The sequence below is a fragment of the Pristiophorus japonicus genome, chromosome 2 (genome assembly GCF_044704955.1).
Source record: "Pristiophorus japonicus isolate sPriJap1 chromosome 2, sPriJap1.hap1, whole genome shotgun sequence".
NCBI classification, from domain to species: domain Eukaryota; kingdom Metazoa; phylum Chordata; class Chondrichthyes; family Pristiophoridae; genus Pristiophorus; species Pristiophorus japonicus.
The window spans coordinates 144,601,467-144,618,832 of NC_091978.1; the positions used below are offsets into that span (position 1 = coordinate 144,601,467).

A 17,366-nucleotide genomic window follows, 5' to 3' on the forward strand; every position below is an offset into this window, starting at 1 on the left:
AATACCCGCTGCCCAAAGCAGACGACTTATTTGCGATGCTGGCAGGAGGCAAGACGTTCACCTGACTTCAGCACTCATGACCCAAGAGCTGGAGGAGTCTTCGAAGGGCCTCGCCTGCATCAACATGCACAAGGGACTGCTCATCTACAACAGATGCCCGTTTGGAATTCTGTCGGCTGCAGTGATCTTCCAGAGAAACATGGAGAGTCTACTCAAGTCGGTACCACGCACGGTGGTTTTTCAGGACGACATATTGGTCACGGGTCAGGACACCGTCGAGCACCTACAAAACCTGGAGGAGGTCCTCCAGCGATTGGATCGCGTAGGGCTGTGGCTGAAGTGGCAATCAAAGTGGAGCTTTTCGGGAGAAAGATCACGGCGGACGGCATTCGGCCCACAGAGAGCCAAGACAGAGGCTATCAGGAATGCGCCCAGGCCACAGAACGTCATGGAGCTGCGGTCGTTCCTGGGACTCCTCAACTATTTTGGTAACTTCCTACCTGGGTTAAGCACCCTCTTAGAGCCTCTACATGTGTTATTGCGTAAAGTTGAGAACTGGGTAAAAAACAAGTAATTGCTTTTGAGAAAGCCAGAAACATTTTATGCTCCAACAAGCTGCTTGTATTGTATAACCCGTGTAAAAGACTTGTGCTAGCATGTGATGCATCATCGTACGGAGTCGGGTGTGTATTACAACAAGCAAATGTTGCGGGGAAGTTGCAACCTGTCGCCTATGCCTCCAGGAGCTTGTCTAAGGCCGAGACGGCCAACAGCATGATTGAGAAAGAGGCATTAGCATGTGGGTTCGGGGTAAAGAAAATGCATCAGTATCTGTTTGGCCTCAAATTTGAGCTGGAAACCGATCACAAGCCCCTCATATCCCTGTTCGCTGAAAACAAGGGGATAAATACTAATGCCTCAGCCCGCATACAAAGGTGGGCACTCGCGATATCAGCGTATAACTATACCATCCGCCACAGGCCAGGCACCAAGAACTGTGCGGATCCTCCCAGTCGGGGGTGGAAATAGCGCAGCCTGCAAACTTCTTGATGGTGGCGCAGCCCGCAGACTTGTTGATGGTCATGGAAGCGTTTGAAAATGATAAATCACCTGTCACGGTCCGCCAGATTAAGACTTGGATCAGCCAAGATCCTTTGCTGTCCCGAGTAAAAAACTGTGTACTGCATGGGAGCTGGGCCAGCATCCCCGTTGAAATGCAAGAGCTAATCAAGCCGTTCCAGCGGCGGAAGGATGAGCTGTCCATTCAGGCAGACTGCCTGTTGTGGGGTAACCACGTAGTGGTACTCAAAAAGGGCAGAGAGACGTTCATCTCAGATCTCCACAGCACACACCCGGGTATAGTAATGATGAAAGCGATAGCCAGATCCCACGAGTGCTGGTCCGGTATCGACTCTTACTTAGAGTCCTGTGCACGGCAATGCCGCGTGTGTGCTCAGTTAAGCAACGTGCCCAGAGAGGCACCACTAAGTTTGTGGTCCTGGTCCTCCAGACCATGGTCAAGGATCCATGTCGACTATACGGACCCGTTTCTCGGTAAAATGTTCCTGGTGGTGGTGGATGCTTTTTCAAAATGGATTGAATGTGAAATAATGTTGGGAAGCACCGCCACCGCCACCATTGAAAGCCCGAGGGCCATGTTTGCCACCCACGGCCTGCCTGACATACTGGTCAGTGACAACGGGCCATGTTTCACCAGTGCCGAATTTAAAGAATTGATGACCCGCAATGGGATCAAACATGTCACCCTGTCACCTCGGCCCAGTTTAAACCAGCCTCCAATGGGCAGGCAGAGCGGGAAGTACAAACAATCAAACAGAGCCTTAAACGAGTCACAGAAGGCTCACTTCAAACCCGCCTGTGCCGAGTACTGCTCAGTTACCGCACGAGACCCTACTCGCTCACAGGGGTGCACCCGGCTGAGCTACTCATGAAAAGGACACTAAAAACCAGGACTCTCGCTGGTTCACCCCAACCTGCATGATCAGGTAGACAACAGGCGGCAGCAAACAAAATGTAAACGATGGTCGCGCCACTGTGTCATGGGAAATTGATCTGAATGACCCTGTGTATGTGCTAAATTGTGGACATGGTCCCAAGTGGATCGTGGGCACGGTCATAGCTAAAGAACGGAGTAGGATGTTTGTACTCAAACTGGACAATGACAAATTTGCAGAAAGCACCTGGATCAAATGAGGCTGCGGTTCACAGACTGCTCTGAACAACCCACAGCAGACACCACCTTTTTCTAGCCCACAACACACACCCAAAGGATCAACGACACCACCCCGGACCAGGAAATTTAACCCATTGCGCCCAACAGCCCAGGAATGCCAGGCTCACCCAGCAGCCCTGCAGGGCCAACAACACCCAGCTCAGCGAGGGCACAGCCAACACACCAGAACAGACATTTGTACCGAGGCTCTCGACCGCCTCACCTTGTAAATAGTTTTCACTTTGACTTCGGTGGGGGAGGGGGGCGGCGGGGGGAGTGATGATGTGTATCTGTAAAGCATGCGCTCCCATGTTCCGCCACCAGGGAGCACATCCCCTGAAGTCCCAAGGGATCCCAGCATCCCTTTTGAGCACTGTATATAAGCCGGCTCCTAATGCCTGTTCCTCACTCTGGAGTGTCATACTAAAGACTGAGGTCACTGTTACTTTAACCTCCCTGTGTGCAGTCTCATCTGTGTTCGGAACACAATAAAAACCATCCCTAAAACACTCCAGGAAATCCTCCTCCATCGCATTGCTAACAGTTTGGTTAGCCCACTCAATATGTAGATTAAAGTCACCCATGATAACTGCTGTACCTTTATTGCATGCATACCTTATTTCTTGTTTGATGCTGTCCCCAACCTTACTGTTACTGTTTGGTGGTCTGTACACAACTCCCATTCGTGTTTTCTGCCCCTTGATATTCCGCAGCTCCACCCATACCGACTCCACATCATCCAAGCTAATGTCCTTTCTTACTATTTCATTCATTTCGTCATTAACCAGCAATGCCACCCCGCCTCCTTTTCCTTTCTGTCTATCCTTCCTAAATGTTGAATACCCCTGGATGTTGAGTTCCCAGCCTTGGTCACCCTTGAGCCATGTCTCCGTGATGCTAATTAGATCATACCCGTTAACTGCTATCTGCGCAGTTAATTTGTCCACCTTATTCCGAATACTCCTCACATTGAGGCACAGAGCCTTCAGGCTTGTCTTTATGACACACTTTGCCCCTTTAGAATTTTGCTGTAATGTGGCTCTTTTTGCTTTTTGCCTTAGGTTTCTCTGCCCTCCACTTTTACTTTTCTTCTTTCTATCTTTTGCTTCTGCCCCCACTCTACTTCCCTCTTTCTCCCTGTATAGGTTCCCATCCCCCTGCCGTATTAGTTTAACTCTTCCCAACAGCACGAGCAAACACTTCCCCTAGGACATTGGTTCCGATCCTGCCCAGGTGCAGACCGTCTGGTGTGTACTGGTCCCATCTCCCCCAGAACCGGTTCCAATGTCCCAGGAATTTGAATCCCTCCCTGCCGCACCACTCCTCAAGCCACGTATTCATCTGAGCTATCCTGCGATTTCTACTCTGACTAGCACGTGACACTGGTAGCAATCCTGAGATTACTACTTTTGATATGGTTACTTTTTAATTTATCTCCTCGCTCCCTAAATTCGTCTTGTAGGACCTCATCCCTTTTTTTACCTATATCGTTGGTACCACGACAACTGGCTGTTCACCCTCCCTTTTCAGAATGCCCTACACCAGCTCCGAGACATACTTGACCCTTGCACCAGGGAGGCAACATACCATCCTGGAGTCTCAGTTGCGGCCGCAGAAACGTCCATCTATTCCACTCAGAATTGAATTCCCTATCACTATAGCTCTCCCACTTTTTTTCCTGCCCTCCTGTGCAGCAGAGCAACCCATGGTGCCATGAACCAGGTGAGTGGTAATTTTAAAAGTCAAAAAGAAAGGAGAAGGCAATAGTGCAGGGTAGCGATAGGGATAATGATAACCAGAGTGTGACAGGAAGGGACAGAGCGTATAAACAAATGAGTGCATTAGAAACTGGGATCAGAGTGGGGAAAAATGGTAAAAAGACAAACTTAAAAGCTCTTTATCTGAATAGACGCAGCATTCGTAACAAGATAGATGAGTTGATGGCACAAATGACAATAAATGGGTATGATCTGATAGCCATTACAGAGACGTGGTTACAATGTGATCATAGAAACATAGAAAATAGGTGCAGGAGTGGGCCATTCGACCCTTCGAGCCTGCACCACCATTCAATATGATCATGGCTGATCATGCAACTTCAGTACCCCATTCCTGCTTTCTCTCCATACCCCTTGATCCCTTTAGCCGTAAGGGCCACATCTAACTCATTTTTGAATATATCTAACAAATTGGCCTCAACAACTTTCTGTGATAGAGAATTCCACAGGTTCACAATTCTCGAGTGAAGAAGTTTCTTTTCATCTCGGTCCTGAATGGCTTACCCCTTATCCTTAGACTGTGACCCCTGGTTCTGGACTTCCCCAACATCGGGAACATTCTTCCTGCATCTAACCTGTCCATTCCCGTCAGAATGTTATATGTTTCTATGAGAACTCCTCTCATTCTTCTAAATTTCAGTGACTAAGCCTAGTCGATCCAGACTTTCTTCTTATATACAGTGGTGGTTTTCAGAAAATTCAGGAGTCACACAGAGAAAAAGTTAATGCAATAAAAAAGAAAATCTACTGTGTAGTCCAAAAACCATAGGGTAATAATAGTAGGGGATTTTAACTATCCAAATATTGATTGGGACAAATATAGTGTGAAGGTATAGAGGGTGGGGAATTCTTGACATGCATTCAAGAGAACTTTTTTAGTCACTTTGTAACAAGCTCAACACGAGAGGGGGCAGTTTTGGATTTAGTTTTGGGGAATGAAGCTGGGTTGGTTGAAGGGGCATCAGTGGGAGAGCACATGGGTGCCAGTGACCATAATTCAGTCAGATTCAAGGTAGATATGGATAAGGACAAGGATAGGCCTGGAATAAAAGTCCCAAATTGGGGAAAAGCTAATTTTGCTAAGTTAAGGAGTGAATTGGCCACAGTGGACTGGAAACAGCTACTTGTGGGTAAATCAGTGTCAGAACAGTGGGAGGCATTCAAGGAGGAGATCAGGAGAGTTCAGGCCAAACATATGCCCTTAAAGAAAATGGGTTGGAATAACAATTCTAGAGCCCCCGGATGTCTACGGACTTACAAGGGAGGATAAAGAAAAAAAAGGGAAGCTTGTGTCATATACCAATGGCAAAATACTGCAGAATCTCTCGAGGAGTATCGAAAGTCAAGGGGTGAAATTAAAAGGAATATTAGGAAAGCAAAGAGTGCATGAAAAATCCTTGGCAGGTAAAATTAAGGGAAACCCAAAGATGTTCGATAAATATATTAAGAGTAAGAAGGTAACTAAAGAAAGGGTAGGGCCTATTAGAGACCATGAGGGCAATCTTTGTATGGAGGCAGAAGATGTTGGTAAGGTTCTGAATGAATACTTTGCATCTGTTTTCACAAAGGAAAGGGGCAATGCAGATACTGCTATCGAGGAGGAGTGTGATATTCCTGTGAAATAAACATAGTGAGAGAGGAAGTATTAAGGGGCTTAGCAGCTTTGAAAGTAGATAACTCCCCAGGCCCGGATGAAATGCATCCCAGGCTGTTGAGCGAGGTGAAAGAGGAAATAGCAGAGGCCTTGACCATCATTTTCCAGTCCTCTTTGGATTTGGGCATGGTGCTGGAGGATTGGGGGACTGCTAATGTAGTACCCTTGTTTAAGAAGGGAGCAAGGGATAGGCCGAGTAATTATAGGCCTGTCAGCCTAACCTCAGCGGTGGGAAAATTATTGGAAAAAATTCAGAAAGACAGGATAAATCTACATTTGGAAAGGCAAGGATTAATTAGGGACAGTCAGCACAGATCTGTTAAGGAAAGATCGTGTTTGACTAACCTGATTTAATTTTTTGAGGAAGTAACCAAGAGGGTCGATGAGGGTAGTGCGTACGATGTAGTGTATATGGACTTTAGCAAAGCTTTTGATAAGGTCCCACATGGTAGACTGGTAACGAAGGTTAAAGCCCATGGGATCCAGGGCAAAGTGGCAAGTTGAATCCAAAATTGGCTTGGAGTTAGGAAGCAAAGGGTAATGATTGATGGATGTTTTTGTGACTGGAAGGCTGTTTCCAGTGCGGTTCCACAGGGCTCAGTACTGGGTCCCTTGCTTTTTGTGGTATATATCAACGATTTAGATTTGAATATAGGGAGTATGATTAAGAAGTTTGCAGATGACACTAAAATTGGCTGTTTGGTTGATAATGAAGAGGAAAGTCATGGGCTGCAGGAAGATATCAATCTACTGGCCAGGTGGGCAGAACAGTGGCAAATAGAATTTAATTCAGAGAAATGTGAGGTAATCCATTTTGGGAGGGCTAATAAGGAAAGGGTATATACATTAAGCTGTAGGCCACTTAATAGTGTAGATGAACAAAGGACCTTGGACTGCTTGTCCACAGATCCCTGAAAGTAGCAGGCCAGGTGGATAAGGTGGTTAAGTAAGGCATACGGAATGCTTGCCTTTATTGGCTGAGGCATAGAATACAAGAGCAGGGAGGTTATGCTTAAATTGTATAATACTTTGGTTAGGTCACAGCTGGAGTACTGCGTGCAGTTCTGGTCACCGTATTATAGGAAGGATAAGATTGCACTAGAGAGGGTGCAGAGGAGATTTATTAGGATGCTACCTGGAATGGAGAATCTTAGCTATGAGAACATTTGAATAGGTTGGGTTTGTTCTCATTGGAACAGAGGAGGTTGAGAGGAGACTTCATTGAGGTGTACAAAATATTGAGGGGCCTGAATATATTGGATAGCAAGGGGCTATTTCCATTAGTGGCGAGGGCATAGTTTTAAGGTGGTGGGTGGAAGGTTTAGAGAGGATTTGAGGGGGTGGTAGGGCTTCTTTACAGAGAAAGTTGTGGGGATCTGGAACTCACAGCCTGGAAGAGTGGTGGATGCGAAGACCCTCACCACATTTAAGAGATGGTTGGATGGGCACTTAAAGTGCAGTAATCTGCAGGGTTATGGAACTAGAGCTGGTAATTGGGAATAGACTGGATAACCTCTTGTTGGCTGGTGCAGATATGATGGTAAGTACTGCAGGGAATCAAATACGGTTAGGGTGATTTCCTGGACTAATTTCGATCACCTGGATGGGTTGGAGAGGAATTTTCCCAGAATTTTTTCCCCCAAATTGGCCTGGATTTTTATCTGGTTTTTGCCTCTCCCAGAAGATCACATGGCTCCGGTTAGGTCGGAGAGTAGAATGTTTTAGTGTATGGGGTGTCGCAGTTGTGTGTGGCGGACTGGTTGGGCTGGGTGCTTTTTACCTTTCCGCCATTGCTCATAGGTTTATATGTAAGCTTTAAGGGCCATGCGGCTCTTTGTCAGCCAGCGTGGATACGATGGGGCAAAATGGCCTCCTTCTGCGCTGTAAATTTCTATGTTTCTATGTTCTATGTTTCGATTTAGAAAATTATACACATGATTATTCAGATGTAATAAAACATTTTTAATATAACAATTTTCTTATTGTAATACTGTTAATCATTTACATATAATGCAATTAGTTACGCATTTCTATAGCTGCTTATGCATATCCATAGTGCTTAATGTGTGCTTAAGTGCCACTTAAAAAGCATTAAAATCAGCAAAATGTTAGTAATGAATACTCATCAGTTATCAACCTAATTCAGTGTCTCAATCCACAGAAAACTCATGAGGTTCAGATTGGACAGGATGGAATATTACCTGTATAGTTAAAACCAAATTTTAACTGTTCATTTGAGTTGTGCTGCAGTTATATTACATGTAGCCCTAGAAATTGGTTTGTCCCCAAAAACGAGTGTGGGGATCGTGATCTGCAATCACCCTGCACCTGTTCAAAAGAATGCAGGCAGTATATGAACTTTGTGCTGCCTGCTGATTAGCATGATTGTGACGTTCAGCCGAGCGCTGAACGGCTGCTGAATGCTCAGTAAAGGACCCATGTTTGTGCAAGCAAGCAGCAATGAAAGCTATCCTGCACTTCTTTAAGGCAGTCTGCATCTCTTAAGGGTAAAGTGCATTCTGCCTGCAGCAGCTCATTGAACTGGCTGGGGAAAAGAGTGAGAGGTGTAAAAAAAAAAAACTGAAGGCCTTGGTGCAGGTCAACTCGTGGAGAGAGATGGTATTTCCACAGGGGGCCAGGAGGTGCTGCAGGCAAATGTGTAAACTTCATTGGGAGCACTTCCCCTTCATCATACAATCTCTTCTGATTTACAAGCTGCACATGGTGTAAGCATGCTCCTCTTGCGTTCTCCCCCTCCTCTCACCACAACCCTACCCGTGTGTCTTTCTCATTTCAGACACCCAAAAAGTCCAACCTGGTCAGGCAGTGGTGCAAGAGACAGAGGAGTGTAATGATGAAGAAAAAACACCGTCACTTGATCTCATACTCGCAGCCACCAGCTCAGATACTGGCACTACACAAAGTTTAGAGGGTAGGTTAGAGGCGGGATCTGCACATAGTTAGTCACCAGGAATGAGTGGATAGTGCCAGCTACCTGGAGGGTAAGGTCGCACACAAGTTCAGCTGCAGAGGACTCAGATGAGGACTTCAATGTGACGGCCTACAGAAGAATGCTGATGGGTATGCACAACAAATGCTTGATGCATTGGCAGGCCTGCCAGAAAGTCTGAGCACAATGTCAAGGAGCATGGAGGAGTCTGGTACCAACCTTTCACAGGGCTTTGCACAGAGTTTAGAGCCCATGATTTTCAGCATGGAAGTGATGAGCAAGTACATTATTGCACTTGTGGACCCAACCATGATGCAGAGTCTCATGGCTGATGCCTCAGCTTCCATTGTAGCACAAGCAGAAAGCACCCAATGTCTGAGTATTGTAGTGGAAGCTCAGACTTCTGTCATGCAGGCTAAGCTTGCTGCCATCATGGCCGCTTTTACCAGTGTGGTAAAGGGCTTATGTTTACCAGTGAGGTAAATGTCACAGTAGTCCAGTAACCTGTTCTGCAACAGATGGTTAGGAATGCTGAGGCACCGCCCCGTGCGAGTGGCAGTGGCTCCGTGGAGCAAGAACCTGCTGTCCTCTCTCAGAATGACAGCATTTATCCTCCCACCACTGTCACTCCACCAGTGCCCTTGTTGTTGCCTGTCAGCCAGCTATGCCCAGACTCCTACCGCCTATGTTGAGGTGGTAGAGTCCGCTGCCACGCCTTCTAGGCCAAGAGCTGCTTAAGGTTGTCCTGGAAGGTCATCTGCAGTCTCCCCCAATGAAAGTCAGCAGCTTTCCACCAGCTATGGTGCAGTCACTGGGGTAGAACTTCTTAGGAGCAGTTGGACAGGAAAGCCACTCACAAGACCGGCACTAAGGTGAATAGTTGTCTTTGTTATGTAATATTGGCTGGATTGATAGATACATTTGGATTGGAATGTTGCTTTTGTGGTGGCTATTATTTCAGCATTGCGGCCAAGAGGACGCTGTGATGGTCAGGAGCAGAGGAAAGGCAAAGCGAAGGCAATGGAATATTGATGAATAGAGAATTGGGTCGGGGTTGCGGTCACTGATACCTCAGTCGGTTGAGTAGATCACGGATAGCCTGGGCAGAAAGGGGCTGTCAGGTGTGCCTCGTTGCCTCATCCCTTCCTCCTCCTCCTCCTCTTCTGCTTCTTCCTGCTTCTCCTCCTCAGCTGGATGCCCTATGTGTAGCAAAGGGAATGCCCTCAGGGCGGTGAGGTTGTGGAGCATGTAGCAGACCATGACGAATCTTGAGACACACTCTGGAAGTACAGCAAGGCTTTTCAAGGGGGTCCAAGATCCGGAAGCATTGCTCTCATTGTAGGTATCCTGCCCAAGTGTGGTTGGGTTGCGAAGAGGAGTCATGAGCAGTGTGAGCTGACCCAGGAGTGTGACCACTTCGACAAGGGTGACTGGACTGACATCACTGGAGTACAGGCAGCCCATTGGATCGGCGTCCGGGCCAGCGGCGGACTGAGAGCTGAGCCCAGCGCGGGGCTGAGAGCCAATCCCAGCAGGAGCGGAGGTCGAGCCCAGCGGGTGGCAGTATTCGAGCCCAGCGGGGTTCTGAGAGCTGGGCCCAGTGGGAGCAGAGGTCGGGCCCAGTGGGGGGCTGAGAGCCAGACCCAGCGGGGGGCGGTGTTCGAGCCCAGCGGGGGGCTGAGAGCCCAGCGGGGGGTGGTGTTCGAGCCCAGCGGGGGATGGTGTTCGAGCCCAGCGGGGGGCTGAGAGCCCAGCGAGGGGTGGTGTTCGAGCCCAGCGGGGGGCTGAGAGCCCAGCGGGGTTGGTGTTCGAGCCCAGCGGGGGGCGATGTTCGAGTCCAGCGGGGGGTGGTGTTCGAGCCCAGCGGGGGGTGGTGTTCGAGCCCAGCGGGGGGCGGTGTTCGAGCCCAGTGGGGGGCTGAGAGCCCAGTGGGGTTGGTGTTCGAGCCCAGAGGGGGGCTGAGAGCCCAGTGGGGGGTGGTGTTCGAGCCCAGCAGGAGCGGAAGTCGAGCCCAGCGGGGGGCAGTGTTCGAGCCCAGCGGGGGGCTGAGAGCTGGGCCCAGTGGGAGCAGAGGTCGGGCCCAGTGGGGGGCTGAGAGCCAGACCCAGCGGGGGGCGGTGTTCGAGCCCAGCGGGGGGCGGTGTTCGAGCCCAGCGGGGGGCTGAGAGCCCAGCGGGGGGTGGTGTTCGAGCCCAGCGGGGGGTGGCGATCGAGCCCAGCGGGGGGCTGAGAGCCCAGCGGGGTTGGTGTTCGAGCCCAGCGGGGGGCGGTGTTCGAGCCCAGCAGGGGGTGGTGTTCGAGCCCAGCGGGGGTGGTGTTCGAGCCCAGCGGGGGGCGGTGTTCGAGCCCAGTGGGGGGCTGAGAGCTCAGTGGGGTTGGTGTTCGAGCCCAGCGGGGGGTGGTGTTCGAGCCCAGCGGGGGGCTGAGAGCCCAGTGGGGGGTGGTGTTCGAGCCCAGCGGGGGTGGTGTTCGAGCCCAGCGGGGGTGGTGTTCGAGCCCAGCGGTGTCGGTGTTCGAGCCCAGCGGGGAGTGGTGTTCGAGCCCAGCGGGGAGTGGTGTTCGAGCCCAGCAGGGGGCTGAGAGCCCAGAGGGGGGCGGTGTTCGAGATTGAGAGCTCCCACCCGCTGCTGCCCAGATTGAAGGCATAAGCTGTTATTTGGCCATTGGATGGTACTGCCACCTCTTTTAGAGGGATCTTCCTGGCAAAGTACCGCCCGGTCTCTTGGCAGCCATCGGCTGTCGTTTGGGTGGCACTTGGGCGAGTCTTGGCCTCCACCAAGTTTGGGCCCTATCAATCTGACTTTTGGCATTTTATATTGACCAAGGCTCAACAGCTTTTTGGGGAGAAAGTTTTAGATTTCTACTACCCTTGAGCGGCCTAGCTCTAATTTTAAGATTATGCCCCTTTGTTCTGGACTCCCCCCACCAGAGGAAATCATTTTTTTCTACCTGTGCTATCAAATCATTTAATCATCTTTGACACCTCAATTAAATCACCCCTCAATCTTCTATACTCAAGGGAATACAAGCCAATAGAAACATTACTAATGGTAAACTTCAATGAAAATACTCAGTTGATGTCAAATGGATCAAACTTTCAAGCAGTTTGGTGAGTTTAACCAGGGTAATTTTAACCCTGCCCGATAATCACCCTTGTGCCTCACCCGCTGATGTCACCACCGATCTCGCAGGCTACGATTTCTTCTGAGCAGGTGAAAGGACACACACTGGAAAACAATGGGGGTCTTCTTTAAATACGCAGGTCGGGCTCTGTAGATGTCAGCAGGGCTCGACTGCTATTTTAACTGTGGCCCTGAGTGAAGAAGTGGTTGTGGCTTTCCTACCAAGTTCACCTCGTGAAAAGAGGAATCGGGGGAAAATGTGGCCCATAAATGCAAGGCTTTTTACTTCAATGAATTTCTTGTGGAGCCAGGGGTTTATAACTCCCTGCCCCAGGCCCTCCCACTACTGAATAACTTACCCGAGTGCTGTGGACTGTACCTTCGGTCCCCAGCAATGGCCTTTTGCTGTCAAACATTGTGCTCCCTTCTGCCAGCCAGTTGCTGTTTCCCACCGGTTTCAGGCCAAAAAATAACTGAAGTGCATGCAGATGAGTCCTGAGAGTTAAAACATCTTATGCTTCACACTGCCAAGTGTAAAGGCAAAGAAGTGATGATGAATCTCTACAATACATTGGGCAGCTATAGTTGGACCACTAGGTACACTATAATAGAAAAAGAATGGATGCAATGAAAAAGTGTAACATAGAGTGATACCAAGGAGGACAGGATACAGTTATGATGAGAGACCTGGAAATTTTGATCGGAACTATTTCAGTGTATGTTTTCCCCAGTTGATGTTGAATTTCATGCAGGGTCCCAAAACAGACATTAGGATACTGATTTGCAAATTCAAGGCACCTAATGCCCGTTTCAGGCGGCTGCCTAGAACCTTTGAAAATTGCTTGCAGGGGACATCGGGCATGAGAAATTGCAGCCCAAACGTTGTCTCCCTAATGTAAACTTTTTACCCCAAAACAGGCACAACAAGGACCAATGTATCCCTCAGAATGAGATCATGGGGACAGTAAGGGACAAGTGAGGAAGAAAGGGAGACGATGGAGTCAGCAGGAGAAAAAACATTTAACATGTAAATGTTTAAATCTATTATACCAGTTGCCAAAAAATAATATTTCAACCTATAAGAGATTAAAATAAATAACTGAAAAATATAACAATCTGAAACTAGAATTTCCTTAGATTTCAAACAATGTAATTTCTATTACATAATGTCTGCAAAACCAATATTCTGTCAGTTTGGAGAACTATTTTTTCTTAATAATGGTAGCATTTCACTCAAAATTTAATCAGTTCCAGTTCAGTTCACTATCAACTGATTTCTGAATCTAAACTGAGCCAAAAGGCAGGAAACCTTAATGTATAAAATGACAGAATTGGTACATTCAAGTCAGTCAATGGAACTTCCGCTGGGACGAAAACAATTGAATAATATGAATTTCGTGGAAACGGAGATGTAGTTTATGTCGCTAGTCACATATAGCCCAGTGAGTAATGTACTGTATATAATGCCTAAGTTATGCAGAGAAGACAATTAATGTAATCATTTAAAATCTCATTAATAATTCACTACCGATAGTGGTTTTTCACTTTTTATCAAACTTTTTTTTTTAAATAGTCGAACTTCCTATAATGTCGTTTTTAGTTACTATTCAGACACACATTTCAAAGTCACTAACTTATATTTTCTTTCCAAGTGCAAATGTGAACATGGACTTTTCATTTGTTTCAAGGTTACCTTATTACATCATGACAGATATTTCAAAGGATACTTAGCAGAAGTATGATGTGTGACTCCGCAACAAATTGAGCTTGACTGCTCCCATGGATGTAGCTCTGCAGAAATAATGAATTCAAATATTACAAAAATGGCAGTTACAATGTCCTAGAAAATAATGAATAATAAACAACAGAAAGTATATCTACTTTTGGTATTTTTAAATTAACATACAACTTATAAGTTACATCGGTTATTTTCTGTGTTGCAGTATATCTTATTAAATATGAACTATCACCTATGATTACATTTTCATGGGAATGGTAAGAATAAGGAAGACATAATTGATTGTGGGCTTTTCACTGTAATTAATTGCAGATAAATTAGAGATCCAAGATTCTAGCAACCAAAAGGTAGATGCTGAGATTCAAATCCCAGTTTGACTACATTTGAACCCTGCTTATCCAGACTGGGCAAATTTCAATGGTTCCTGAGATGGTTGCTAGATCGTGCCTCAAAGAAAAGCTATTCTTCACCACACAGTACACCTTCTGTCAAATGCTATGAAACAACATACATGGCAACTGAATAGCTGTCTGTGCCTCAAACGGTTTTACATTCTTGGTTGATGAGGGAAATACATAGTGCATTCATATCAATGGCTGGGAAATCACGACCACAGAGTCAAAATAGTAGCACATTTGGAAATAGAAAATTAGATTTTTTTTAGATATATACATATTTAATTTTGAATGACAACAAAATTCATTAAATGCAATACACATTCAAGAAAATAAAGCCTAAAAAATATGGTAGCCATTTTCTTTCCTTCGAGAAAGGACCACCTTAACAAACCTCTCCTAATAGCACTGGCACAAAACCTTTATGCACATCACTGGCTAACAGTCACTAACAAGGCTACACACTCAATGTTTCATTCTTTTACCTACATCAGAAATTACCCTATGGACAGCTCTCATGCATGTCTCTGGTCAATTAGCAAACATATGACAGGAGCACAATCCAATAAGGAGACTTCATTTCAAGGTTGCTGTACACAATATTCCACTTTAGCCAGGGCCCTCAAGGGATTGAGAGAGTGCTTGACTGCACACAGGTGCTTGCAGATTTAGGGAAGGAATTCGAGAACTTAAGGCCTCGGCAGCTGAAGGCACAGCTATCAAAGGGTGAGCGATTAAAATCATGGATTCTCAAGATGCGAGAATTAGAGGGTGAAGATATCTTGGGGAGGGGTTGTGGGGCTGGAGGAGATTACAGAGGTAGGGAGGGGTGAGACCATGGAGGGATTTGAAAACAAGGATGTGAATTTTATAAATCGAGGTGTTGCCAAAACCAAGAGCCAAAGTAGGTCAGCTAGCACAGAGGTACTAGGTGAACGGGACTCAATGCGAGGAGTATTCGTAATAAGGTGGACGAATTAACTGCACAGGCAGCAATTAATGAATATGAAATAATTGGCATCACGGAGACATGGCTCCAGGGTGACAAAAGCTTGGAAATCAACATCCAGGGGTATTCAACATTCAGGAAGGATAGACAGAAAGGAAAAGGAGGTGGGGTAGCATTGTTGGTTAAAGAGGAAATTAACACAATAGTAAGGAAGGACACTAGCTTGGATGATGTGGAATCGGTATGGGTGGAGCTGCGGAATACCAAAGGGCAGAAAACGCTAGTGGGAGTTGCATACAGATCTCCAAACAGTAGTAGTGACGTTGGGAACAATATCAAACAAGAAATTAGGGATACGTGCAATAAAGGTACAGCAGTTATCATGGGCGACTTTAATCTACATATAGATTGGGCTAACCAAACTATAGCAGTACGGTGGAGGAGGATTTCCTGGAGTGTATTAGAGATGGTTTTCGAGACCAATATGTCAAGGAACCAACTAGAGGGCTGGCCATCCTAGATTATAAGAACATAAGAATTAGGAACAGGAGTAGGCCACTTAGCCCCACGAGCCTGCTCCACCACTCAACAAGATCATGGCTGATCTGGCCGTGGACTCAGCTCCACTTACCCGCCCGCTCCCATAACCCTTAATTCCCTTATTGGTTAAAAATTGGGTGATGTGTAATGAGAAAGGACTAATTAGAAATCTTGTTGTGCGAGGCCCCTTGGGGAAGAGTGACCAAAATATGGTAGAATTCTTTATTAAGATGGAGAGTGACACAGTTTATTCAGGGTCCTGAACTTAAGGAAAAGTAACTTAGATAGTATGAGACGTGAATTGGCTAGTATAAACTGGCGAATGATACTTAAAAGGTTGACGGTGGATAGGCAATGGCAAACATTTAAAGATCACATAGATGAACTTCAACAATTGTTCATCCCTGTTTGTGGAGTAACATTAAAATGGGGAAGGTGGCTCAACCGTGGCTAACAAGCGAAATTAAGGATAGTGTTAAATCCAAGGAAGAGGCATCTAAAATGGCCAGAAAAAGCAGCAAATTTGAGGACTGGGAGAAATTTAGAATTCAGTAGAGGAGGACAAAGGGTTTAATTAGGAGGGGGAAAATAGAGTATGAGAGGAAGCTTGCTGGGAACATAAAAACTGACCGCAAAAGCTTCTATAGATATGTGAAGAGAAAAAGATTAGTGAAGACAAACGTAGGTCCCTTGCAATCAGACTCAGGTGAAAGTATAATGGGGAACAAAGAAATGGCAGACCAGTTGAACAAATACTTTGGTTCTGTCATCATGAAGGAAGACACAAATAACCTTCCGGAAATACTAGAGGTCCGAGGGTCTAGTGAGAAGGAGGAACTGAAGGAAATCCTTTTTAGACGGGAAATTGTGTTAGGGAAATTGATGGGATTAAAGGCCGATACATCTCTGGGGCCTGATGGTCTGCATCCTAGAGTACTTAAGGAAGTGGCCCTAGAAATAGTGGATGCATTGGTGATCATTTTCCAACAGGCTACCGACTCTGGATCAGTTCCTATGGACTGGAGGGTAGCTAATGTAACACCACTTTTTAAAAAAGGAGGGAGAGAGAAAACGGGTAATTATAGACTGGTTAGCCTGACATTAGTAGTGGGGAAAATGTTGGAATCAATTATTAAAGATGAAATAGCAGCGCATTTGGAAAGCAGTGACAGAATCGGTCCAAGTCCGCATGGATTTCTGAAAGTGAAATCATGCTTGACAAATCTTCTCGAATTTTTTGAGGATATAACTAGTAGAGTGAACAAGGGAGAACCAGTGGATGTGGTGCATTAGGACTTGCAAAAGGTTTTTGGCAAGGTCCCACCCAAGAGATTGGTGTGCAAAATTAAAGCACATAGTATTGGGGGTAATGTACTGACTATGGTGAATAGAGGGCCGAAGGCTGGACAGTTGGGATTTTGTAAGGGCCGTTGTAAGTGAGTTGGGAGAGAGTTTTATCCAGGGGCGGACACGGAAGGAAGTAGTGAGGTGGGCGGGGGCGGGGCTTGGTGGAAGGGGGATGTGGATGGAGAGCAATACAAGGAAGTGGTCAGAGATGGCGTTATCTGTGAGTGACACAATTGGAGAAGTGAGGCCACGTGAGATGGTAAGTTTAAGGGGGTGCCCGTGAATATGGGTTAGGGAGTTTACATGAAAGAAGAGATTAAGGGAGGATAGGAGGGTGACAGTGAACGTATCTCAGTCAGAAATGTTTTATGGTATTTGGATGGGTGATAGCGAACGAGAATTTTAAATGAGATGAGATGGGTGAAACAAGATGAGATGTTCAAAAGAGTAGAAAGTGCTGGAGGAGTAGAGCGACAGACAAAGGTGTGATCGAGACATTGTTTAACTGGGAGCCAATGTTGATCAGTGAGTACAGGGGCAATTGGTGACTGGGACTTGGTGCGAGTTAGGACACGGACAGCAGAGTTTTGGATGACCTCAAGTTTACGGAGGGTAGAATGTGGGAGGATGGCCAGGCGTACATTGGAATCATCAAGTCTA

At 46.6% G+C, this 17,366-nt stretch overlaps 1 protein-coding gene across 14 annotated transcripts in view; it reads right to left on the bottom strand.

Moving 5' to 3' along the window:
- Positions 1–17,366, bottom strand: part of tusc3 (tumor suppressor candidate 3) — a 716,082-nt gene that overhangs the window by 228,691 nt on the left and 470,025 nt on the right. For all 14 annotated transcript variants that reach the window (XM_070862659.1, XM_070862743.1, XM_070862752.1 and 11 more), the window contains one exon: positions 13,465–13,528. In XM_070862659.1, coding sequence (XP_070718760.1) covers positions 13,465–13,528 — 64 coding nt within the window. The remainder of the gene's footprint in view (positions 1–13,464; positions 13,529–17,366) is intronic.